This window comes from Colobus angolensis, unplaced genomic scaffold (genome assembly GCF_000951035.1).
Source record: "Colobus angolensis palliatus isolate OR3802 unplaced genomic scaffold, Cang.pa_1.0 Scaffold20, whole genome shotgun sequence".
Taxonomy (NCBI): domain Eukaryota; kingdom Metazoa; phylum Chordata; class Mammalia; order Primates; family Cercopithecidae; genus Colobus; species Colobus angolensis.
Window position 1 is genome coordinate 9425604 of NW_012115155.1, and position 20087 is coordinate 9445690.

Here is a 20087-nt window from a genome sequence, read left to right on the forward strand (position 1 = left end):
CCTAAGAACACCCAGCTGTCCCGCAGCTCAGGGGACAAGGCGTGGAGCAGTCCACATGGCCACGCCGAGGTGTCAGAGAGCCCAGGCCAAATAGACTCACTTCTTGGAACCAGGGGCCCCAGGCCACAGGCCCCAAGCCCTGCCCTGGGCCCATCCCATCAGCTGACTTTCCTTTAGGTCCAGCCCTGTCTGGGGAAGCCAGGGTGGGGAGGTCACTGCTCTGCCCCATAACCGGCCGTCCCTGAAGAAAGAGCCGTGTGGACGCCTGTGCACAGCTCCTAGGTGCCTCCAACCAGTGGGCGGCCAGCATCTCTCCCCAGTGGCCCCCACCCTGCCCCAGCAACACCCCTCCCTCCTGTCTCAGAGAAGTCAGCCAACCCAGGCAGCAATATCCATCGTGTGCCGAGGGGAGGGTCACCTGCCAGAGAGCTGACCATCCCTTCGCTGTCCTGCCCTGGCAGGTGGCACCTCGCCATGCAGGCCCGGGACTGTCCCTCCATGCAGGGACACAGGCTATTCACCACCCCACAGCTGGGAAGCCCATGGGCACCAGCGTCATGGACAAGGGCAAACCCACCCCTGCCCCATGCCCCACCCAAAGGTCATGGCTCCCCCACCCCAGACCAGGAAGACCAGTTGCCTGGAGATGGCACACGCGGTGGCCAGGGAGGCAGGTATGGCATAGAGGGACAGGCGCGCTCAGAACCTGGGTGCGGGTGGTCTCTGGGCCACCTCCTGGCCTGGCACACCTTGTTCTGGCGTGGGCCCGCGGCACATGCCCTAGGTTCCTTTACTCACCTGTTAAATGGAGGCATGATGCATAATGGGGGCCTAATGGGATATAGGAAGTGGCTGGCACCACTCCCCGCTCAGCATTTGCCAGTGTCCATGCCATCCCATCTCCCTCACCTGCACACACACTGGGCATCCCCAGGGTGGAGGCACGCTCGAGCCAGGGAGGCCAGCAGCAAGCAGCCCTGGAGGTCCTCAGCCCCGACCCCACACTGCTCTTCTTACATCGCCCTCTGCCACCATCCCACAGAGAGGGGCTCCCAAGCCTGCCAGGTCCCTGACACCCGCGTCACTCACCCAGACACCTGCAGCCTTGGATCTAAAGCTCCTTAGTTCTAGCCCTAGTCTTTGCATAGGGGCTTGAGGCCCACCATCCCCAACCCTTCCTAGCAGCGACCACTGTTCGCAGTTCCCAGCAGCCACTCCCCACGCTCACACCCTCCAACCTCTCCCCACTAGGCGTCTGAGCTGTGTGAAGGGGTTTGCTGGAGGCGGGGGCCACCACAGCCTGGACGGGACAGCCTCCCCTACAGGCGAGGCTCCCCATGTGGGAAGGGCCCCGGCTCACCCACAGGCGGGAGGCCGAGGCCTGGACGGCTGGCCTTGAGGAGGCAGTCAGCTCTGGGGGAGTGCAGGGAAGGCCGGCCACCCCTGGGCAAATCTGACAACACACCAGCCCACTCCAGCACTGGCAAGTGGTGCTTGCAGCAAGACACTCCCGCCCGGCCCCCACCATGAAGGACGTGAGACCTGGGGCAGTGGGCCGGGCTCCCCAGAGGCACCTCCACAGCTGAGCCGAGGGTCCATTGGGAGAGACCCAAGCCACCCTGGGTGGCTCCCTGCTGCATCTGGGCATTCCACACCTCTCAGGGAGTGTGCACACAGCAGCTGTGCTCTGAAGCCTGGCCGCTGCCCCCGCACTCAAGTGACTGACAGCAGCTGTGGGAGCTGAAGTCCGGGTGCTTCAGCCACTCCAGGGCCTTCCAACAATCCCTGCACCTGGAAGCCTTCCCTGACGCCGCAGGTCCTCCACAGTCCCCAGGCCCCTCTGCCATAGCACCCACTGCACCGCAAGGGTACTGCTGACGTGACTGCTGTGCCGGGAGGGGTGGGCACCTTTCCCCTCTGTGGCCCTGCATCCAGCCTTAGTACATGCTCAGAGATGGGTGATGATGATGGAGGATGATGGACGGAGGGAAGGAAGGGTGAGGAGGGAAACTGACAGTCTCTCTGGCCAGATTCTTGGCTCTTGAGACAGAAGCATAGAGGATGAAGGCCATGCACGCCCTGAGAGGGCAGGAAGAGAGGAGAGCTGGGCCGCGGCGGCCGCGGCTGACCTGGGAGGGGGTGGTCACGCTGATCTCAGGGACAAACGTGTCCTCAAACAGGCTGAGGATCTGCTCCTGCTTGACTTCCTTGGACGGGGTGTGTTTGGGAGGCGGAGGGACTGGTGGGCCTTTCCGGAGCTGTGGGTCGGCGGCGGGTGAGGGGCCGCGCGGGAAGGCACAGCAGAGCACGGGGTTTGGGGGAGACAGACAGAGACAGAGACACGGTTAGTCACACCCCAGGCCACAGCCCCACCCAGGCCACTGAGCAGGGCCACTGAGCAGGGCGCAGCAAATGAAGAGTCACTGCCCTCCCAGCCCCCCGACACAGACACCAAGACCGCAGGCCACCCCCGAGAGGGACACTGAGGCAGGAGGTCCAGAAACGCTGTGTGGAGAGAGAAGAGAGAGGTGAGGGGAGAGGAGACAGGGAGAGCGAAGAAGAGGGAGAGAGGCCCCGGGCTGCCGCTGGCCAACTGTGGGAGGGTCTGGCTTCCACCCGCCTGGTGAGAAGACCGGGGAAGGAAACAATGGCTGAGAGACAGCCGGGCCCCAGCCTCGCTCTGCCCACCTTGCCCTTCCTGCAGGCACCTCTCTCCACCTCCCAGGACATAGGGCTGCCCACAGGGAGCCCAGCTCAGACGAGTGTGTCCCAGAGGAAGCCAGCGTGGCACCAGGATGGGGCAGAGGCCACACCCCTGCCCACCGGGTGGGGGACCTCAGGCGGGTCACGCACCCATGAGGCTGGGTTCCTCAAGTGTCAGATGATGACAGCGTCTGCTTCACAGGGGGTTTGTGGGGACGCAGTGAATGAAAACCCAGAAGGCACTGGCACCAATGTCCAGGTCAGGGGAAGTGCTGTTCGGTGCAGGCTCCCACCACATCCTTAGCCCTGCTATCCTAGTCAGCAGCAGAGCAGGGTGGCTGCAGAAAAATGGGAGCTGCAGGAGGCCTGGCTGTGAGAACACCCCCACCCGGTCGGCCAGCACCTAGGGCCCTGCAGACATCTGGAGGGACTGCTGGGGGCAGGTGGGGTGGAGACAGGGACAGTCCAGAAGCCCAGGACCTGCCCCCTTAGCCACCCCACACTCTCCACTGAGCCCTTCCTCTCTCTGTTCCTTTAAAGGCCCTGCCTGGCCACCTGGCTGGGCTCCTCCCTCTGGCCCCTTTAAGACAGAGAGGCCAGGAAGAGGGACAGGCAGCCCGCTCCGGAGATCTGGATGCTCTGTGGGCTGAGCGCCCAGAGCCTCTGCTAGGGAGGAAAAGAAGATGGAGAAAGAGTCAAGCAGCCAAAAGACCAGGGAGAGGGAAGTGGAGGGCGCTGTGGTAGGGGTGGGCCCTGGGGAGGGGCGAGCAGTCACAAATGCCTCCCAGAAGCACGCCAGGCTGGATGAGGGGAAGGAGACCCAGGTCCAGGCCCAACCCCCACTGGGCAAAGCATCGGGTCCATAGCTGCCCAGGCCAGAAAGGGGACAGAGGAGTGGGAGGATGGGGGACAACAGCAAAGCCAGAGGAGAAGGAGGGAGGGCAGCGGACCTGCCACCAACACATCACTCCTACCTGAGATGGGGACTTGGGGAGGGTGGCTCCGGGCGTGGCCCCGCCGGCTGGCTCTGGCTCATGGTTGACTCTGATCTCGGGGGTGGCGGCAGGGGAGCCATCTGGAGGTGAAGGGCTCTTGTTCCCTTTTGCAGGTGCGTTGTCACTGTGGGGGCAGGACAAGAAAGGGAGCCCAGTGTTGGGGGACTGAGGCACAGGAGACAGAGGGGCAAATGTATTGACATCTGTGTGAAGAGGTGTGTGCATATGGAGGTGTGAAGCCATGTGTGTGTGTGTGTGTGTGTGTGTGTGTGTGTGAGAGAGAGAGAGCGGGAGGGTTGGGGGAGCCAAGGGACCTGGGCTTGGGGGGCTGGAAGCGGGGAGCCTGCCTCGGAGACAGGAACAGCCCAAGGCAGGACTCCAGGCTGGAGGTCTATGGTCCCCAGGAGTGCAGGCAGGCACCTTGGAACCATGTGTCGCAGAGGCCAGACCAACAACACCACAGGCTCCATGGGGTCCACCAGGGCCCATGCTGACAGCCCAAGATCCACAGCAGGAGGAAGCCAGACATCCTAGAGGCACAGTGAGTCTCCCACACCACAGGCAGCAGCCCCTCTGTTCTGGGGGCTGCTCCGCAGCCTGCTGCCCCCAGGCCGCCTCACTGCCCTCCCTGCCTGTCCATCACAGAACCCTGGTACATGTCTCCCAGACCTTGGCTCTCCTGTCCTCTAGGCCGCTGGAGGCCAAAAGCGGGGCCTGGACAAACTAAGAGAGGCGTCCTCATCACAGAGGAGTGGGCAGCTGGCGATGGAGGGGACAGGTCCTGAGCCATGGCATTGAGTGCCAGAACCCGAGGGGGAGGTGGTGTGATGCTGTGGACCCCGCACAGGGACGAGGGTGCAGGGAGAAAATTCTCTACCAGAACCTGCATAGAGAGGCCTAGAAAGGTGCTGCCCAATACGGTTGCCACTAGCCATAGGTAGCAATGCAAACTCAAATCAATGAAATTGATGTGTCATTTAAATGAAAAGTTCCACTGCCCAGTCACACTGGCCAGTTTCAAGTGCTCGATAGCCCCATGGGGTAACTGGCTTCTGTGGTGGACAGTGCAGATCTAGAAGCATCCAGCAGGAACCAGTGACCGAGTCACCTGAGGGCAAACCGTGGAACAGCCTAAGAGATGTCGCTGACACCATCTTTCCTCTTGGAATCTGTGTTTTATGGGCATGTATTTATTCTCCTTAAAGAATATATGTAAGTATATAGCATACACATAGAATTTTTTAAAAAACAAAAAACCCTACTGTGCCGCAGTGTCACCTCCCTGGCCCTCCCCAGGTCTCCTTCCCAGCCGCGTCCGCCATTGGTAAGTGCGCTGGTGGCCCGGGCACCACCCAGGGCTAGACAAGTGAGGGGCGCCCAGAGGAATGTGGGCGCTCAGAGCCGCTCAGAGGCCTGCCTGCCCCGCACCGCCTCCGCCTTCCCACCCAACACACACACACACACACACACACGACAGCCCTGCCCGGCAGCACTGCACACAGAGCCAGGTTACGGGTTAGTGGCGTCTGGGAGCAGGGCACAAGGCGCATGCACAGGGCTGGCCAGGGCGCGGACCTCTGCGCCCCTCCGCAGCACTCACTGCCAGTACCTGTTCCTCTTTCTGCGCAGCCGCGAAAACAGTTTACTTTTCTTTCTGTGGGGACGGACGGGAGGTGGAGGCCTTCATTCTGGAGAAAGGCCAGGGGCAGAACTGGCCCGTCCCTTCCCTCTTGGCCAACCCCTCTGCTCAGAGGACAAAGGGGCAAAAGCCTCTCCTAAGTGCCAGAGGCCTTGCAGAGGGCCTGGGCCTGCGATCCCAGGGTGCCCTGGCAGGCCCCTGCTGTGGCCAGGTGCCCCGGGTGATGCTAACAGGGCCTGGTGAGAGGCAGGAGGCTCGGGGAAGGGGAGAGCCACCCTGCCTGTGGTCCCAGTCCCCAGGAGCTCCAGGTGTGCCCAGAGTGCCAGAAAGGGCCCCCAGACCAGCACAGAGTGCACAAGAGGCCACTCTGCTGGAAGGGAGACTCCTGGGCCTCCACGGCCCCTCTCTCTTCCCTCAACCTCCTTCCTGAGGGGAGCCATGGTTCTGGCCAGGACGGCCATGCTGACCCCCTGCTGACACATCCCAGTGTTCCCACCTGTGCCTACAGGCCAGGCAGCTGCCCCTCCCTGCCCGACCTTGGAGTCACATTTTGGCCTTTATTCCACAACCCCCCCACACCCCCAACCGCCACAACGCCTCCCGCCTAACCTCCCCACTCCCAGCCTCAGGTCACCACGGCCCCTCTCTCAGCCACAACTATTTTATGTTCAGGGAAGGAGGGGGCAACCACCACCACCCAATACCCTCATCATCCCAGGCAATACCCCAGGAAGCAGACGGTCGCCCCGTTTTACAGAGTTCATCGGTGCTCTCTGCGCTCTGCTGTGATGTGCGTGTGTGTATGCACACATTCACACGTGTCGCACACAGTCCCCCTCAACACACACGCAGACATGGCCAGAAGGGAGGGGAAGTCCCAGGCTCGCTGCTTCCTCTGATCCACAGCCAGGAGAGCAAGGCGTTTCCCTCCTCCCCCATGGTTCCCCCTTAGGAAACAGAGATCTCCTTGCAGCTGGGCTTCCCAGGCTGAGGACAGGAAGAGGATGCCTGTGCGGGTGAGCAGAATGCTGCCATCCAGGGACATGAGCTTTTCCAGGAGCAGGAGAGGGAAGGGCGGTGCTACCTCCCTGCTCTGAGAGGGCTGCACGCCCCAGAGTCATTCAGTCCTGTTCACACCCCCAGTCCCCAAAGCTGAGCAGGCTGCCCACCCCAACCCCGGCTGCTCCTGCTCCACAATGAGGGGGTCCGCCGGCTCAGGGACCCGTGGACTCCCCAGAGTGCTCCTTCCTCAACGAACACAGCCAGAGGGACAGGGACATTCGAGACAGAGACCTGCCCTCACCTGCTTCCCTGAGCACAGAGAGGCCGCGACAGGAAGGTCCCTAGACCTCCAAGGCCAAACTCACAGGGGACCAGGGAGGGCCCCAGCAGGGTCACAGGAAGGAGCCCTGCCCCTGCTGTGCACCCAGTCAGGGGTGCCAGGGCTTTCCCCGCACGCACCTGGGCTGGGCCTTGACCGTGAAGGTGTTGCTCCCGTGCTGCTTCTCCAGGCTGACCAGCACATCGTTGAGGTTCTGGTTGAGCTGTGGGAGAGACAGTGAGGAGGTGGGGGGCCTCCAGGGCCACCAAACAGACCCACCTTCCCCAAACACCTCTGCTTCTGACCACCACCTCTAGCCCCTGGCCAGGAACAAGCTCCTCTTTCCCCATCTGTGAGAGCAAGGAACCAGCACACCAAACCTAGAAAAACCAAGGAGCAACAAAACGGGGCCAGTGGGCTACGTCACTAATGCCTGTTGTCTCTGGAAGCTATCTTCCAGAAGCTATCCCCTCCTACTTATAGGGATATCCTAAAATGTCACATAGAGCATAAACTATTTTTACATTTTTCTCTTAAAAATTGTTTTGGCAGACTGTTGATCTTAATTGTTAAGGTCATTTTGCCAAGATGCTTTCAGACCACACTACAACTGCTGGATATTTCACTGAAAGCACAGGCACGAGAGAAAGTTTATTCCTCACACGTGGTGATTCTCATTACTGAGAATATTCCTCTCTTTGATTTGGCCACTAGGGAGCTCAGAGCCGAATTTTCATCCTATTTATAAATAACTGTGCCCTGTGGCATATATTTTTACAGACTAATTTTACATAAATGTTCCTTCTCTAAAACACCTCTCAGTGTTTTTTAAATTTTTCATAAGTTGTCTCAAATCTTCGAAGGGAAAGGGGAAAAGGTAAGAAGGAAAGAGAAAGTCTAAAGGGCAAGAAACCATACTCAGGGGTGTGAGTCAGGAGAGGCCCCAAGCTGCTTCTCCTCCTCCGACCCTGGGCCTGGAGTCCACCATCATCATTTCATCCCTCTGGGCCCGAGACACAAAGTCAGACGCACCAATGGGGGCGGGGGCGCCAGCCCTGGGTCTCTCCAACTGCAAAGTTCAACACCTTTGCGTTTTAGTTGCCAGATGGGTTAAAATGAAAATAACACAACAGAGAAAGGTAGGCTAATCAATCCAGACCCTGTCGCACAGTGGATTCGTGCAGACGAAACAGGCCTATTTAAATGTCTCAAAAACATGGGAATAAAATTAAAATTGAGAAAATGCTGGTAATTTTTTTCCTACAAATTGAGAAACTGCCACCAGTGTCTAACACTGCACTCCCTGGGCCAAGGTTGCTAGAGAACACATTCACAGTTTGAGAGGGCCTGGTCTACATTCTCAGGTGGTCTGCCCAGGCCAGGACCCAGAAAACGCTCACAGCCTCCCCGGCATGCCCTGCTGTGTGCTCCCTGGGCCCAGGCACTCCTGAAGGGGGCTGTTCCACAGGGCATGGAGGGAGCACTGCGGTCACCAGTGTGTGCTGAACCTGGCAGGGAAGGAGGAGCTCAGGCCGCCCCTCCCACAACTCTGACTCTGACCCTTGGCCAGGGTGGAGCGTGGCCCCTCGGAGGAGTCCCCAGGGCCTACCTTGCTCATCTCCTTGTGGAAGTTTTCCTCTAGGCCCGCGATGCTCTGGAACGTGTTGACATAGAAACCTACGCGGCTACAGATGGGCAGAAGGATGGGGGCCAGGTGAACAGGCAGGTCAGGGCAGCAACTCAGAAACACACTCACCCACGAACAACCACACATGCGCATCAGAGACACAAACCCGAGAGGGCCCAGGCACCGCAGCACACAGGCTGGGCACCGCGCCGGGCCTCACCTGTTCCACAGGGAGGGCAGCTCCTCCTGCAGATCCACATTCATCTCCTCAAACACCTTCTGGGCTTTGATGAGCTCCTCCTCGGCCTGGAGAGCAGCACGGGTCATTCCCCTCTGCTGGGTGTCTGTCCCAGCCAGCCCAGCCCCATGGCCAATCCACCCACCTCCTGCCCACCCCTCCTGACCAGTGCGCCCGGACTGGGGCTCTGGGCAAGACAGAAGCTGAAGTGGATGTGGACACCCACGCTGGCGACCTCCCCCTGCAGCCCTCCAGGACCCTGAGGACATCTGCAAAAGGGAGGGCTGAGCAGCCGTTGCCAAAGAGAGGCCCAGGTGGCCGGGAGGGCAGTGAGCGGCGAGTAGGGCACAAGAGGGGCAAGTCCAGGGCTTGGCGAGCTGGACACAGGACATGCACAGAGGCAGACCCCAGACCCAGCCAAGTGGGGACCCCGCCCACTTCCACATGAACCCCCTCAGGCTAGGCGCCAGTCCTGCCGCTGCCTTCTGGCTCTCAAGGCAGCATCTGTCGCTGTCCCCCACCGCCCCTGCCCCTGAGTGCTCCCTCCCCGTTTCTGAGGGCCAGCTCCTGGCAGCCCCAGCCACCATCCTTCACTTCACCTCCTGGGGACAGTCCTTCCCACAAAGCCCTCTCTCTCCTGGGACCTGTCTCCACCAGAGGGAGACCAGAGGCAGCTACTCAGCACCTCTAGGAATGTCAGGGGGACCCTAGAGGAGGGTGCAGGGCCAGGGAGGAGGCAGCCGGGTGGCTGGGTGGTGCCTGGTCCTACTCCTGGCCCACACCTTCCCCAGGGCAGGCCCTGCGCCCTCCAGGCCACTCACACCCACCAGGCGGTGGCGCTCAGGAGAGTGCTGGGGAAGGGACTGCAGGCGGCAGGTGAGTCACAGACCCCGCCTGGTGCCCAGCCCAGCCGCCCGCCTGGGGAAGGGGCTCTGCTGGCTCACTGCAGGAGGACACTGCCAGGGAGAGTGACTCAGAGATTCAGGGTGTGAGTCACAGCCCAGGAACGTGTCAGGCCCCGCCTAGGGAAACTTCCCGCCAGCAGCCTCACGTTCTCAGGGCTGGGGCTGGGGCCTGGGCTGGGGCCTGGGCTGGGCTGCCTTCTAGCAAAGGCAGCCAGATGGCCGGAAGGCCACTTAACCACAAAGCACACGATTGCCCCAAGCCTAGCCAGCTGTCCCATCCAGTCTCAGGCAGCAGGACTAGCCCAGGTCATCCCCTAGCCCCAGGGACTTGGGTTGGGACTGGAGGAGGGGCCACCATGGCTTCTGACAAGTGACCTCCAGCTACTCGCTAGAGTGTGCGTGGGCTCCTTGCCTGACTTTTTAGAATCCAGTAAAAACTTAAAGGCAGATTTGGGGGGCGGGGAGAATGTCTATTCAAACATGCATGCCTCTCTTAGATCCAGGGGCCCTGGGCAACCCACACCAGGGTGGGGTGGGGAATACTGTCCGTCCTCCCTCTCCAGGCTATGGCTGGGCCATCTCTGCCCTACTCCTCTGGGCATCCCAGGACCTGGAAGGGGGGCTGCCAACCACGGTTCTATGGAACTCATAAAATGAGTGACTCCTGGGGTACTGTTGTGAGCTGAGCACCATCACACATACTCCCCGCCCTCAACGGCCAAGAGTGGGTCTAAAGTCCCACATTCCACATGAACCTGCCTGAACCGCCCGGTTTCTCTACCCACTAGGACCCCCTCTCCATGAGGATGCAGCCACCACCCCCACAACTGCCCAGATGGCAACGGTGGGGACAGCAGTGAAGACAGCACTGCAGCTTGTCTGGGGGCACATCTGCCCCCAGCCACGCTCTCACAGCTCAGCAACGCCACGGAAAGCCAGAGCCCGGACAGTTCCGCTTGAGTTCCTGAAGTCAGCACCTGTGTCTTGTATTCCCTTTGGTTGGCATTCCTCATATTCTGGCTCTTTCGGAAGCATGTGGAAGGGGCAGGGAGTGAGGTGAGGGCTGTCTGCCATGTCTGCCATGAGGAGAGAGTGCCCCCACCCCAGCTCCACTGAAGCTAAGAGTCACGTGGGCCCGGGGTCCCGAGGACAGCATTCAGGACGCTAGGGCAGGTGTGGAGAGCAAGTCAGAACTGGCCCAGGGTCCTCATGGAGCCGGTCAGCTCCCCTGGTACAGCCTAGAGAGGATGCACTGTCTCCCCAAAGTCAAGTCCCCCCGCAGGGCAGCCCCGGAGTCCCAGCTGTCCCATCTCACAGCCAGCCAGCTGCCCACAGGTCACTCCAAAGGCTCTCCAGCCTCCAGCCAGGTATGAGTGGGGTGGGGACAAGGAGGATGTGCTCCAATAAAGATGGGACCCAATTGAGACAGCCAGTTTGGCCAAACTGTGAAACATTCACAGCCCAGCACCCAAAGATGTGATTGCCTGCCTCACCCTCTCGCTCCTTCCCCAGGGTGGGCGTGGGGGCAGGCCCTCCCTCCAGAGTCCCAACCACACCTGTCCCAGGAGCCCAAAAGCACTGGGCAGGCCCCATAGCCTCCTAAGGATTTCTCCCATCCCCAAAAAAACTTTCACCTGTTTCAGGGAAAATTCTTCAGAAACCCCAGCCCTCAGTCAGTAGTCCCATTTCCCTTCTAGCCCAAGTGCTAAACGGACTGGCAGGGCACACCCACTCCAGCCCCTGGTTCCTCCTCCACCTCCAGAGGCAGATGAAGTCTCAGGCCTATTGAAGGCCCCTAGGTGTCACCCCCAGCCCCTGGCTCTCCATGGGCACCCTGATCTCAGGATGAGGCTGTCAGCACTCAGTGCCTCCAAAGTCAGCACTGGCCTAAAAGAAATCAGGCAGCAGATCAGGTAAGAAATTGGACAGCCAGGCCAGGAGCAGTGGCTCATGTCTGTAATCCCAGCACTTTGGGAGGCCAAGGCAGGTGGATTGCTCAGCCCCAGGAGTTCAAGACCAGCCTGGGCAACATAATGAGGCACAGTCTCTACAAAAAACGTAAAGATTAGCCAGGCACGGTGATGTGTGCCTGTGGTCCCAGCTACTCGGGAGACTAAGGCAGGAGGATTGCTTGAGTTGGGGAAATCAAGGCTGCAGTAAGTCATGATCGCACCACTGCATTCCAGCCAGGGGAACAGAGTGAGACCCGTTCAAAAAAAGAAAAAGAAATTGGACAGCAAGCCATGCCAAGCCCACCCAGAGCGCTCCATGAAAATGATGAAATCAACAGGCAGCTCGGAAAAAATGGGGCAGCTGCCCAGAGAGAAACCCAACCTCCTGGGCCGGGCCCCTGTCGCTGGCCCCTCGGGAATGTGAAGAAGCGTGAGGGCCGCATCCAGGCTGTGACTATGCTGACCCAAAATGTGCCTCAGCTTCACTGGAGAGAAAACCCACCTCTCATAGGGCACTGCATCCAGAGGTCCCTGGCCACACTGGCCCATTCGGAGGACAAGGGGCTGAGAAGACCATAGCTCTATGGCCAGGATGGTGAGATGGCCCAGGAGTTTTGTAAAAAGAGCCTCCTCCAGGAAGCCCCCCAGGAACACTGCGGTGCTGGTCACTTGCCCTCCATGAATCCCCAAAGGCCGAGGACCCATACTTCCCCTCCAGGTCTCAGCATCCCAGCCAGACTGGAGGGTCCTCCCAGTAACTCCTCAAGTCCCAGGAAAAGGATGCAGGGGCTTCAGTCAGGAGAGCCCCAACCCTGCCCCTAACCGTTGGCTGTGGGGCCCTGGGAGGAAGCTGTGATGTGCCTCTCTGGGCAGCTTGGTCTGCTCAGTAAATTCAAGATGATCTCGGAGTTGTCACGAGGCTTGAAGGACAGGCATGGCAGTACAGGGGCCTGAAGATGTTGCCTCCCTCCCCAAAGGAGCCCTCACAGAGGACAAATGGCTCAGAGGCATTCCTGGACCACTAGGATTTCAGAGGAGTCTCCAGGAACGACCACAGATGCAGACACAGAGTGGGCACACCTATGCCCCCACCCAGGTCACACAGAGCCCCTCAGCCAGTTCCTTTGACCCCTACATTTGACTTCAGGTCTCCTCTGAAGCAGGAGCTCTCCCAGGCAAGGCCTTTGAAAAACCCTGCCCCGGCCGGGCTCAGACACCAGCCCTGCATTCCGCGCAGGGCAAGAGGACAGGACGACAGACCGGAAGGCGCCAGCACGTGCAAGGTTAGAAGCCAGTGTCACCTGATTTCGGAGCAGGTTAGTTTGAGCTACGAGATGAGCCTGCAGTTTGCCTTGGCACCACTGGGGGGCGGCTTTCTCAAGCAGCGAGACAGGCTGGGGTGGGGAGGTCAAGGCAAAGGAAGGTGGAGAGACCAGGGAGGTAGGGAGAGAGAAACAGAGACACACAGATTAAATGCACGTCCACACGCCCCACGCGCGGGGGCCGCCCCAAGCAGATATGGGCCCTTGAGGCCGACAGAATTAGGGGGAGCCCGAGGGGGCAAGGAGAGGGGGTGAACTCCAACTGCAGAGGCAAAAGGTGCTTGTGGTTAGCAGCACAGGGGACCCAGCAAGCAAGGCCCTGCCCGGAGGAGGAGGGGGCCGCCCCAGCCCCGCATCACAGGATGAGTGGGGCCAGTTCTGCACCTACTGGCTCGCTCCAGCCAGGGACAGGTCGCCTGGGATTGCGTGACGAATTCCACCCGGCTCGCCAGGCAGGGCGGCGCCGTTCCAGGGAAACCCAAGAGGCCCATTCTCAGGCTGGCTGGTGGCCTGGATCAGGGCTGAGGGGCCGGGGTGGCACAGGGGTGGGGGCAGGAACGGGCCTACAGTGGACCTCACCCAGGCACCCACAGGGGCCTCTCACTCACCGGCCTGGGCCCAGCAGCGTCCCCACCCCCAGCTCAGCCACCTGGGGCCAGGCAGGAGGAAGGCTCCACCCTTGGGGTCCTAGACACCCGCCCTCTCTCAGCCTCCTGCAGACGCAGCCCCGACCGGCCTCCAGCCCTTACCTTGGCGATTTTGGCTTCATCCTTCTTTTTAGCAGTTTGAAGGGACTCGTAGTGGTGCCGGGCACTGTCGTAGTCCACCAGCTTGCGCCCTCGTTTGGCGATGCGTGACTAGCACAGACAGAGGAGGGTGCTGAGCGGGGCCTGGCACCCCTGCTGAGGCTCCAGGTCCAGTGGACCCTGGATGGACCCGCAGGGCGGGCAGGAGACCCCAGCTCCACAGGAACCCTTGAGCCCTTGTTGCTGGAACCCTCCTGGTGACAGAGCTCGCCCCCTCCCGGCAGCCCAGCCCCACTGTGTGAAACCATTTCCTTGCACATGAGCCCATGTGTCCGTGTCTACCAGCTGGTGACGTGTCAGCCAAGTCTTTTCCTTGGCCTGGCCCCTGGCTTCTCATCTCCAGGGCCACCAACAATCAGACTCGGGGAGCTTGAGGCATCTGCACTGGGGGCCCCTGAGGCCAGCATGAGCATGACACCCCCATCCTGCCCACCAAGGGGATCTCGTCCAACCCAATGGTCAACCCAGGCTGCCACGTGCACATCGCCATGTGGTCTCACCTCGGTGGAGACCAGAGACACTGCCAGCTCCTAGCACTCACCCAGGCCCAGCAGAGACAGCAGGCTTTGTGAATGCACACAACCACACAAACACACCCACACATGTAGACCCAGACAGCAGGTGACATGCACACATACCCTTCCAAGCACACGTGGTATAAACACAGGGGACCTGCAGGCACACACACGCCTAGGCCCTACTCACCCTTCTACACCTTCCACAATCATAGAGCCAGCCACTCCACAGCAACACACACCACACACACACACACACACGCCATGAGGCTTCCTCCCATAGCCCTGAGACCCAAAGGGACAGGAAGGTCCCAGCAAGTGGGCCTCTCACCTTGATGTCAGGGAACTGGCCCAGGTACGTGTCCATGGTCAGCAGCGCCTGGTCCACCAGCTTCTGGTGGTAATCCACCCACAGCAGGTCGTTGTTCTGAGACAGGCAAGAGCACCACCGTGCCACCAGGGGTGCTGGGCCACACCCGCCCCACTGCTCTCCTCGCAGGGACCAGCCCCAGCCCCATCTCTTCACAGCTCAGTGGCTTCTCAGAGCCTCAGTTTCCCCATCTGTAAGATGGGGTAAAAGTTCCTGCCCTATTGGGGTGACTGTGAGGATCAGATACACGGAGGACTGGGGGCAGCCAGGGAGGCTTTGTGAGTCGTGAGTCATAACACACAAATAAGGACAACCATGACCCACCATCTGCCCACCTTGGTGTGAGGGCGAGTCAGGAGAAAGGCCCTCGGAGAGGGAGGGCAGCTTGCCCCAGGGCACACAGCGTGCGAATGCCTGAGAACCAGAGAGGCTTGTCCCAGAGGGCACGGCAGAGTGGGACAGGAGCTGAGACCAGAGGGCCCTCTGAGAAGGGCAGGGACGCCTGTCCCATGCTCACCTCTGCGATCTTGTTTGCCTCATCCCTGCCGGGCCAGTCGGGCTCATACACCTCCTGCAGACACTCATTCAGCTTCTTAGAAGCCTCGTGCATGGCTGTGGGACAGAAAGGAAGTATGTGGGCCTCCCACTGATAGCCCTTGTCCCACCCTCCCCAGCTCTGTACCCACCAGCTCTACATGGGCCAGGTGCGCCCTGTCTGCCTCCTACCTTTGACAGAGGCCAGGTAGGTCCGGAGATCCTTCTGCAGCCGAGTGCCCTCAGTCTGCAAAGAGAAGGTCGAGGATAAGGTCAGGGACTGATGGCACACCCAGTCCCTGACCCCTCTCCTTCCTACCATCCTCACATGAATGAACCAGGCTGCTCTCCTGACAGCAGCCACGGATCAGCTGACCTCCCAACAGGACAGCAGCTACGGTCACCACTCCTGCCTCAGGAGCCCTGTGTCCATAGGCACCCTTGCTCATGTTTGTGGGCACCTGCCCTCTTCCAGATGCCACTCTCAGCCCAGGAAGGAAGGCAGGAAGACAAAGATCCCCCCCTCCGGGATGACATGCTGGGGTTACAGCTGAATGACACACATACAGCACAGCACCAGTATGCAGCAGCAGCAGCACTCACAGACCTGCCCTCAGACACCTGCAGACAAGTAAGCAACGAGCACAGGGGTACGGACAAGGCTGGTGTGACCGCCAGGCCCCCTGCTGCACAAGCTCGGGTGGTGCCCAAGGACAGAGAGCTCCCACTGCCTCATACTAGGAAAAGAGGGTCCGGTGCGAGCCTGTGCAGGGACAGAAGACCTAAGGAAGAGACGGCATCAGAGTAGGGCGGCAGAATGCAGGGCTCATGGCCAGGACTCACTGGCCCGGCTGAGAGCAGGGACATAGGATGTAGCGGGAAAAGGCTGAGGGGGCAGTGGGCTGGGTGGTGAAGCTCCCTGAGCTGGGAGAGTAGCCTCCAGGGGCTTCCTGAGACAGCAAGGCCAGCAGAGAGGGTAGAAGCATGGGCCAGGCCTCAATTCCTTCTGGGACATCAAAACCAGAGCCAGGAAAGCTGAGTGGAGAACTCCACGTTCCAGGAGGGGTGAACAACAGGCGATGCCAGCCCTGAGGTCTGAGACCATGCTCAGTGAGCTGTGGAAGTTTCCAGAAGCCATGTGCAAAGAATGGGCTGCACATGGGCTTTGAGGCCATGCAGACCCAGCTGTGTCCTTTACTAGCCACGCAGCCCTAAGTAAGCTAGTGAGCCTCTCTGAACCTCATTCTCCTCGTCTTTCAATGGAAGGTGAATGATCCCTGCCTGGCACTCCTCAGATCCAGTGAGACAGGCCAGGCTCTGGAGCTTGAAGGAAGGCCTCAGGAGATGGGCTTCATGCTAAGGACAGGAACGCGAGGCAGAGACGGGGCTTGGGAGAGCGACAGTGGCTGAGGCTGACCTTCATCGTGGAAGGGCACCCCCCTGGCCTCCTCTGCCTGCTGCCAGCCCAAGCCTCAGGGACACCCATGTTCTGGATACCTCCTGCCCTGGAGGAGGGGCAGCTGGCCATGGTCCCAGGAGACCCAGCATGCCTGCAGAGTGCCAGTCTGGCCAGCTTCACACTTGCACAAGAGCCGGAAGGTGGGTCCCATCCGTTCAGGTCAGTCTCCAGGCGAAGGCCAGCAGGGACCCGGCCACCTCCACAGGCTCACCCCCAGCACCCTCAAACCCTCTTCTGTCTCCCCACTGCAGGTCTTTCCCTGTCCTTAGCTGGGGCCGCTCTTCCTGCCCTGGTGCCTTGGGGACCAGCACCTTCCAGGTGGTCTTCTCAACACCACTGCCTCACCTGACAGCAAAGAAGTGGACAGAGGGTCAGCGACCGGCCCAGTCACACAGAGACTGGGAGAGCCCACGAGACCCTCCAAGCCTGGGCACGCAGCCCGCGGCGTGTTTTGTGGGTAATGGGTAGTGATGCGGCCCTGAGAACCCGCAGATCTGCCTACTCTGATGAATGCTTCTGTGTGACAGTAGAGACATCCAGAGGGAGAGCTTCAGAGCAGCACATAGGATATATAATTTAAAGAGAGAACATGTGAAAAAAAAAAAAAATCTCTACAATTCGTTTAATCCCCCGTACAGTACGGTGTAAAGCACTGGCTAATCATCATCTTTACGAACATCCCAGTTCAAGGCCTGCTGATGTGAGACGGAGTGAAGAAACAGGAGACCACTCCACGGACACGGAGCCCTCCCCGGAATTCCACTCGGGGGTCGGATGGAGACCCTGCGGGGCTGAGGAATGAGGAAGGGTCCACCTCACTCCTGACACAGCCACCCTAAGTCTTCACAATTAAAGGCTTTGTTGGTTGAGACGAGGATTAGTGTGTTCATGACGGGATGCTATTGTGTCCCCTGATGTCACCAAATCTTCCAGACCCAGCTTCTCTCCCTGCCAAGCTTTCACCATCCCGGCCACACCTCTCAGCTCCCCCCGACCCACCCACGCCCCCGCAGCAGGAGACCCCATGGGGTGGGTCGTTGTGCTCCCCCAGCCTTGGCCTTCAGGCCGTACCAGGGCTCCTTGTGTTTCCCAAACAACGCTGGGCTGTGCGCCGGCACGTGGCACGCAGATGTGCGAGGGGCCAGCTGGAGCACTGCCTCCCTGTGCCCACTGCAGCTGGCTTCCTAAGCTCCTCCTCAGTCCCCAGGGCAGACACAGCCCTCCCCCGACTGAGGCCCCAGCCAGCTGCCCCCTGCAGAGCAGCGCCCAGGCCAGTACAGAGCAGTGTGTGTTTGCTTCCAAACCGGCTCCCTCAGCCCCTACACAGGGATCTGAGAAAGAATTCTCTGGAGGTCCCAGAGTTCACAGAGCCCAGCTGGGGGAAGATAAGATTTGGGAGCCACTGCCCACCTCGGCCCGTGTCCCAGCTACAGGACTTGGGGGAGTCAGGAAGGGCCTGGAGCAGCTCCAGTGGGGCTGGGCTCAGCCAGCATCCCCAAGCCCTCTCTGGGCCTCCCTGGAGATCAGTCCCCACGGGTGGCCTGAGTACCCAAGTCCCTGTGTCCCAGCGGGTGTAGGGGCAGGGACGGCCCTCCTCCATGGACCCCTCTGGCTCCAGCTCTGACTCTCACCCCTCGGCCATCAATTCAGGGGACGACCTTCACGCAATAGCCAGGGATGCCCATTTCGAGCAAAACCTTGGGGAGGCCCTGGGGACAAGAAGGAATCAGACTTGCCCCACCTCAGTGACAGACAAACAGCAATGACAGCCCTGCGGCCTGGAGAGCTACAGACGGCCCCTAGGAAGAGGAGCTGGGATGCCCTGGAGACCCAGGCTGGCTTCCAGAAGCGCCTGTGCTGGCTATGCGGTGCTCTGGGGGAGGGGAAAGCAGGCCCCACAGGCTCTCAGAGCAGCGGCAGAAGGCAGGGGTGCTCCTGTGACCAGCGCCTGGTGGGCCCAGGAGGGGCTGTGCACCTGGGTCCTTGTGAGAGCAGGTGACAGCAGGGTGATCTACACCCTCTCCTAGGGCCCCCACCGCCATAGGAAGTGCTGGGAGTTTTCGCTTCTTTAAAGACTGAATCACCTGCCATCTTTGTCCCTCCTAGCGCTGGGCCCACTAGGCTTGGGGCTCACAGAATAAGGGGCAAAAAAAAGCTCTGCCTCCAGTCTTCCCATGCCCCATTCTGTCTCTCCTTTCCCAGGGCCCCCAAGCCCACTGCAGCCCCCTGAACTCACTCCCCCAACAACAGTGACCTTTACCCCATTCCTTCCTGGTCCCCACCCCCACCCCCACACCCTGCCATCCCCACACACCAATCACATCCAGAACTGGCTGGCTGCCTTAGCCCCAACCTTGAACACGACCTTAAAACCCCCACCCCAGTGGGCCAGCCCTGGCCCCTGAAAAGCCAGCCACCTCACCAAACCCGAGCCTGAGGGCAGACAGAGGCCCATCTCAGGACTGCTCCACACCCACAGCCCAGCAGCCACCTGGCAGCCTGAAGCACTGGCTATCTTTAGCCCTGGCCTCTCTGTCTAACCCCTCTGTCCAAGGAGCAGTGAGTGACTGCTTGCCCAGAGTCCGAGACCCAGAGAGGGTGACTCTGAGGGACAGTGGACACAGCAACACTGTGCTTTCAGCCCTGGAGCCAGGCCACACACAGCCTCAGCTCCCAGCTGTGCTTCCCTCACTCTGTCAAAGCTCAGCCTGTTTTTTGTTTGTTTGTTTGTTTTGAGACCAGAGGCTCGCTCTGCAGCCCAGGCTGGAGTCCAGTGGCACGATTTCGGCCCACTGCAACCTCTGCCTCCCAGGCTCAAGAGATTCTTCTGCCCCAGCCTCCTGAGTAGCTAGGACTACAGGCGCATGCCACCACGCCTGGCTAATTTTGTATTTTTAGTAGAGGCACCATATTGGCCAGGCTGGTCTCGAACTCCTGACCTCATGATCTGCCCGCCTCGGCCTCCCAAAGTGCTGGGATTACAGGCATGAGCCACAGTGCCCGACCAGCTCAGCCTGTTCTAAGGGGCTCCCGCCAACTCCACCCCTAACCTGTCTCCCCAGCCTAGCCAGCTGCCCTCAGGACAAGGGATCAGCTCCAGAGAGGAAACTCGAGAGTGAGCCAAAGGCCACAGAGCTACACACCAGCTACATAGCCTTGGAAGATGTGCGTAACCTCTCTGAAACTCAAGTGCCTCATCTGCAAAATGAGGAGAAGATCAGCCCCCATTTCAAGGATTGCAAAGATGTCTAACACAGCAGTTCCTGGCCGATGGCCACAGCAACTCCTAAAGGGCCTTCAGAGCAACCCACAACCCGATGAAGCCAGCTGAGCAGGGACATGCTGCAGGACTTCCCAGAGACGGAATCAGAACCGAAGACCATGTTTCTTGTTCAAGCCGCTATTTTGCAGGTGAGGAAACTGAGGCCCAAGGGGCCCTGGGAAGGAATTGTCCAGGGTCACAGAGGCAGTAGATATCCCTGCCACAGGGTCTACCTGGGCCTTGAAACTCCTCCCATAACTTGGCCTAAAGGACAAGCAGCCAAGGTGGCTCCCCAGTCCCTGTCCAGGGAAGCCTGTCAGGCTGAGCCCCTCTGGCAAGCCAAGGCCGACTTGGCCCTGGGGCCTCTCCCCACTGCTCCCAGTCCTCTCCCAGAACGCTTGTGGCCCTCCCAGCTGCTCCCCGGCCCTCTCCCAAAATG

At 60.2% G+C, this 20087-nt stretch overlaps 1 protein-coding gene across 13 annotated transcripts in view; it reads right to left on the reverse strand.

The window, feature by feature from the left end:
• BIN1 (bridging integrator 1) overlaps positions 1-20087 on the reverse strand; it is a 58476-nt gene that overhangs the window by 7371 nt on the left and 31018 nt on the right. For 3 of the 13 annotated variants that reach the window (XM_011941665.1, XM_011941661.1, XM_011941659.1), the window contains exons 3-11: positions 15120-15174; positions 14911-15005; positions 14355-14450; positions 13452-13559; positions 12682-12774; positions 8506-8591; positions 8268-8343; positions 6799-6881; positions 3678-3822 (exon numbers count right to left, since the gene is read on the reverse strand). In XM_011941665.1, coding sequence (XP_011797055.1) covers positions 3678-3822; positions 6799-6881; positions 8268-8343; positions 8506-8591; positions 12682-12774; positions 13452-13559; positions 14355-14450; positions 14911-15005; positions 15120-15174 — 837 coding nt within the window. Of the gene's footprint in view, positions 1-2129; positions 2259-3677; positions 3823-5307; positions 5353-6798; positions 6882-8267; positions 8344-8505; positions 8592-12681; positions 12775-13451; positions 13560-14354; positions 14451-14910; positions 15006-15119; positions 15175-20087 lie in introns of all 13 variants that reach the window. The other 10 variants (XM_011941669.1, XM_011941667.1, XM_011941664.1 and 7 more) reach the window with 6 other exon arrangements.